The following is a 5,566-nucleotide window of genomic DNA, read 5'->3' on the forward strand; positions in this document are numbered from 1 at the left end:
CTTTCTTTCTTTCTTTCTTTCTTTCTTTCTTTCTTTCTTTCTTTCTTCCTTTCTTTCTTTCTTTCTTTCTTCCTTTCTTTCTTCCTCCCCCCCATTTTGTTGTCCTTGCCTGAGGAGGCAGATCCAAAACAATATTGCTAAGATCTAAGTCAAAGATCTGACTGCCTATGCTTTCTTCTAGGAGTTTTATGGTTTCAGGTCTTACATTCTTACATTCAAGTGTTTGAAACCAATTTGAACTCAGCTTTGTATATGCTGTAAGATAGTGTGGCCCAATTCATTCTTTCACATATAGCTGTGCAATATTCCCAACATTATTTATTGAGGAGACTCTCTTTTCTCCCCCGTTCTGTATTCTTGCCTCCTTTGTCATAGCTTAATTGACCATATGAGCATGATTTATTTCTCAGCTCTCTATTCTGGTCCATTGAGCTATGTGTCTGTTTTTGTGGGAGAATCATAGTTTTGGTGTCATATTTTACATATTTTTATTTTGCATACCCTTAACTAATCATTTTAGATGTAGATTATTTTACTACTTTTGTCCTTTAGCCTTCATACTAGCTATAGGTGCTTGATCCACTGCCTTTTACTTTATGTTTCCATTTACCAGTGAGAGTTTTCTTTCATAATTTTTTTGTATCTAGTTGTGGCCTTTTCTTTTCCATTTGAAGAAATCCCTTAACATTCCTTACAGGGCCAATTTACTGATAATGAACTTCTTTTACAGTTGCTTATCTGGGAAACTCTTTTCTCTCCCTCAGTTATGAATGATAACTTTGCTAGGTAGAGTAGTCTTGCTTTTTTTTTTTTCTTTCAGCACCTTTAATATATCATGCCACTCCCTTCTGGCCTGTAAATTTTATGCTGAAAAATCAGCTGATAGTCTTATGGGGTTCTCTTGCCTGTAACTAGTTGATTTTCTCTTGCTTCTTTTAAGATTTATTTTATCTTTAACTTTTAGACATTTTAATTATGTCTTGGTGTGGGTCTCTTCTAGTTCATCTTGCTTGGGACTCTTTGTGCTTCCTGGTCTTGGATGTCTGTTTTCTTCACCAGGTTAGGGAAGTTTTCTGCTATTATTTCTTCAAATAAGCTTTCTGTCCCTTTCCCTCACTCCTCCTTCTCAGACTCCTATAATATGAATGTTACTACAATATAATGTTGTTCCCAAAGTTTGTTAAACTCTCCTCATTTTAAAAATTATTTTTTCTTTTTGCTGTTCCAATTGTATGGTTTCCATTGCTATGTCTTTCAGATTACTGATCTCTTCTTCTCTGTCATCTAATCTGATGTTGATTCCATCTAGTGTATTTTTTACTTCAGTTATTGTATTCTTCCCGATTTGTTCTTTTATATATTTTCTATCTCTTTGTTGAAATTCTCACTGTGTTCACCCTTTCATACTCTATGATCATTACTCTATGACCATTATTTTGAACTCCTTATCAGTAGATTACATATCTCCATTTTGTTCAATTATTCTTTTGAGGTTTAGTCATGTTCTTTCGTTGGAACATATTCCTGTGTCTCCTCATTTTTTCTAACTCTCTGTTTGTTTCTATATATTAGATAGATCACCTACATCTCCCAGTCTTGAAGAGGTGGCTTTATGTAGAAGAATTCCTATGGGGACCAGAGAGCAATCACTTCTGGTCACCAAAGCCAGGCACTCTAGAGGTGTACCCTGCATGGGCCTTCCTGTTGTGGTGGTTCTATGACAGTTGTGGGTGTGCTGGTAGGTGGGACTAGCCTCCAATCTAGCTGAAAGTGAAGCTTAGCAACAGCTGCTGTAGGTGTACTGGTGGGTAGAGCTGGCTCTGGGGAGCTGACTCAGGGTGCAGCTGCAACACTGAAAGCACACTTCTGGACAGCACTGACCCCTGGAATATCAGACTTAGAATTCACACCCACCACCACATTCCTCCTCTACCAGGGACAGAGCTGGTTTTGAGTCAGCCCCCCAGAACAGGGAGACAGTCAACAATTTGCTTGCTTCAATCACCCAGTCCCCTTGAAAGAGACAATATTTTTCAGAAGAGAAAAAGGACCCAGCGATTTGCTGCTCCCCTCCCTAATTCCTGATCACAGGGTTCTACATCACACTTACAGCTCAGAAAAGCCTGAGTCAAGCACAGCAAGTGAGCAGTCTTCACTAACAGAGACCAGGAGGGGAGCATTAAGAGAGAAGAAGGTTGAGAAAGGTAAAGCCCATGGGTCTCAAGACAAAACCTGACTGGGCAATTCCCAAAGCCCATTCTAAAATGATCAGAGAAGGTGGCTTGATCCCCACTGTGGGTTAAAGTCTGGCTACCACTCAAGTCTACAGTACAAGTTCCAAGGAAAGATAAAGGAAATGGAGGGAAGCCAGGGTTGAATGCCGTCCTGGCAACTAACCATCCCATCTGGTCCCTCCCTGTAGCTTTGGCAAAAAGCCAGAAACACAGGCTTTCCAACCACACAGCCCTACAAGCCCACAGTATTAATCATTTTGGGTGTCGAGCAGGAACAAGACCATATTTTAGCCATTTGCAGTCAGAGACCATACAACCCCAAAAATGGACTATAGTCTTAAGAGATCTTTCACATTCCAAAACCTCAGCTACAACAGTGCCTGCTTTAAGGAGGTACCCAATCAGCTAATGCTATGTCAACACAAGGATCCCCCCTCATTCTTCCTATTCATACCCACCAGGCCCTTGATGACAAAGAACAGAACCTGTGCGGGGAGAACACCAGCCCAATGACACACTGGGAGTGCACAGCTGAGCTGAGGGCACAGCTTGCACTCTTGGTGTCCACAAGGGAGACAGTCCCATTCTCATCACCTGAAGGAAAGAGAGAGTACATCACAGAGGTTACAAGCAAGAGCTTTGGACTCAGCCAGATCTGGATTTGAATGCCCTCCATCATGAACAAGTTAACCACTCTGAGCATCAGTTTCCACTTTGGTAAAGTAGGAATAACTGGTCATTTGGGGGTTGTGGAAATTAAATTAATGGATGACATAATTGTTATCACAAACTATGTCACCATATATCCAGCCATATCACCATGTTAATACAACTGTCCCTACTATACAACCATATTCCCTATGTAACAATCCACTTGCTTTCTGGCCCACTGACTTCTAGCCATGAATACAAAAGCCACAGCAAACAGTCAGGAATCAAATCTACTAGGACAAAAATCATCATGTTCTCCAAAGCTAAACTAAAACCACTTTTGGATCATCCTACACCCCCATTAATATAATTCACCTTGCGCCCAGGTGTGCTGATGAGACTGAGCAGCCAGAGTCTCGAATTATGGGGTCAGCTCTCTGGCTCATCCTCCCCTTCCCAGAGTCAACACACAGTTTGACATGCTGCCTTACCAAAGACAAAGACTTCACTCTGCTGAGGATGCCAAGCCAGGGAGGCGGGAAGGTAGCCAGAGGCACTGCAGCCTGCAAAGGGGAGAAGAGGGGTCTGGAACAAGACTCCGAGCCCAGCTCTGAGCTGAAGCTTCCCAGGTGAAGTCAGTTGAAATCCCAGGAGCACTTTTATTCAGTTTCCCAAGCCCTGCTAAGGCAGTCCTGTCCTCCTCCTTGACCCTCACAACCTACATCTACCCATCAGCCTCTTGCCCTTTCCAGACGTGAGTCACGGGCAAGTTTCAAAACAAAGCGTGAAGATAACAGCTCTGACCCCTTTGTTCGCCCATCCAGGAAATGTAAGTGACCCACCCAGTAACTAGCTCTTCCTCTTGGGACCCACTGCATGAAATGGGGTCAGCAGAACTTTAGTGAGAAGAAAACAATTTTGTCACTTGTGTCAAAGTGACTGGGCATCTGGCACCTTCACCTTTGACTCTAGCCAAGGAAAGCCTCTTCCAGGTGGATTCCTAGTACCATCTAAAAACAAAACAGCCAAGGCTAGGACTGATAAAGAAAGAGCATGCACTCACCTCGGTATGAATTCAGAACCATTTGCTGAGCAAGGTCCCAAACCTTGATGCTAAGAAGCAAAAGGAAGCAGAAACTTAATGTTGACCTACACTGTCTACATAAAAACATGTGTTCAAACAAGAAATTCCTTTAACAGACACATCTTATGTCTTTGTCTACTGGACAGCTGATATAGCCTGTTTTTACAGTAGATTGCAAAATCTCTAAGGAAACCTTATAGACATGTCATAATTAGTCACTGGGTTCTTATAATAAGTCCAAAACATTACTTAATGAGGCCAGTATGACACTAAAGACACACAAAGGAGGCCTAGAGACTCAGTGGGAGCAGGGACTCACCAGAAGTCTTTCCTACCACTGACAGCTTGTGTGCCAGAGCTCAGCACACTGACTGTAGACATGATGTCATAATGCTTATACTTGCAGAACTTGCTGACAATGAGTGTCTCATTCTCATCCAGCTCCCACAATTCAACAGCACCTGTTGGGAGTGGGGAAGAGGGTGAGGAAAACAAGCTTGGATTATGCCAAGACAGCAATTCACTTCTAGGATTCAAGTAGTCCATTGTCAATAAACTAACAAATTAAGTTATTCCTATAAAAGCAAAGTCTGCATCTTTAGAAGGTTTAACTAACTCTCAAGCCATTTGACTTTGTTCTGGCATTACTGATGTCCTACTAACAGTCCAGAAAATTAGGTGGGGAAAGCTTCTAGAAAAAGACAGAGAAAGATGGAATGGCTAGTAAAATCCATTATCCTGCTTCCAGTAAGAAAACATTGCAAACAAAGATGAATCTCCACAATGATCTGCGTAGCATACAGTCCAGTAGGGTTAAATCTTCTCTGTTATTTGGACACTAATAAATATTTGTTGAACAATTTGAATAAATGTCTTACAGAGTCATAAAAAATATGTTGAATAATTCAGTGTCTTCTCAGTGACTGGCTAAGTTCAAAAACCCTACACATAGCTGTCCTGAATAAGTAGTGTTCAAGCTCAACTGCCAGAGAGGCTCAACCTTTAATGTCCCACTTCTACCTTCCATGCAATGTCTGCCAACACCCAAATGATGTTTTTTTTTTTAAATTCCAGAGTCTCCATTGCTGAGCCTGACATTCAAAACAAAGAAAGCAAAATGGGAAGAAACGGAAAGATACAGGTAGTACGGATTGGACATTCTTTTCTCTGAGGTGCCCATTCAAATTTTTACCCATTTTTAAAATTAGGTTCTATTTCTTACTGTTAAATGTTACTTCTCTCTCCCTCCCCCCGCCCCCACCCCCGCCCCACGTATAGATAATTTTTCTGATATGATTCCCCAACCATCCTAAAAACTCTACTGTTACTCTCCCAGAGATTCTCTCAAACATTATGACCATACACCCCTACCAACGTGAAAATCAACAGTGATAAACACTATCATTAAATCCACAGACCCTATTCAAATTTGGCAATTGTCACAACAACACATCTTTCTTATCTCATTCAGGAATACGTGTTGCATTAGATTTTCATGTTTCCTCAATATCCCTCAGTCTGAAGTAATTCCTCAGCCTTTTTATGCCCCTCATATCCTTGGTACACATACAGTCACTTTGTTTTTGCTAGTTCACAC

At 41.4% G+C, this 5,566-nt stretch overlaps 1 protein-coding gene across 1 annotated transcript; it reads right to left on the bottom strand.

Moving 5' to 3' along the window:
- Window positions 1-344: 344 nt before the first annotated feature.
- On the bottom strand, window positions 345-5,140 carry LOC113617033 (methylosome protein 50-like). The gene is made up of 4 exons (XM_027100374.1): window positions 4,289-5,140; window positions 3,949-3,998; window positions 3,377-3,448; window positions 345-2,828 (listed from the first exon to the last, which is right to left on the bottom strand). The coding sequence occupies exons 1-4, from the start codon at window positions 4,513-4,515 to the stop codon at window positions 2,683-2,685; spliced, it is 495 nt and encodes a 164-aa protein (XP_026956175.1). The 5' UTR covers window positions 4,516-5,140; the 3' UTR covers window positions 345-2,682.
- Window positions 5,141-5,566: the final 426 nt, after the last annotated feature.

This window comes from Aethalodelphis obliquidens, unplaced genomic scaffold, assembly GCF_003676395.1.
Source record: "Aethalodelphis obliquidens isolate GAN/ISIS:26980383/991018 unplaced genomic scaffold, ASM367639v1 scaffold1302, whole genome shotgun sequence".
In the NCBI taxonomy this organism is placed as follows: Eukaryota; Metazoa; Chordata; class Mammalia; order Artiodactyla; family Delphinidae; genus Aethalodelphis; species Aethalodelphis obliquidens.

Excerpts from the sequence above, each read along its gene's own strand:
- LOC113617033 (XM_027100374.1), bottom strand. The coding sequence starts at position 4,515 with ATGGACTACTTGAATCCTAGAAGTGAATTGCTGTCTTGGCATAATCCA. Across the intron at positions 3,449-3,948 it reads GGTTCTGAATTCATACCGAG|GCTGCAGTGCCTCTGGCTAC; the intron begins GTGAGTGCATGC and ends TCCCCTTTGCAG. Across the intron at positions 2,829-3,376 it reads GAGTGAAGTCTTTGTCTTTG|GTGATGAGAATGGGACTGTC; the intron begins GTAAGGCAGCAT and ends TCTTTCCTTCAG.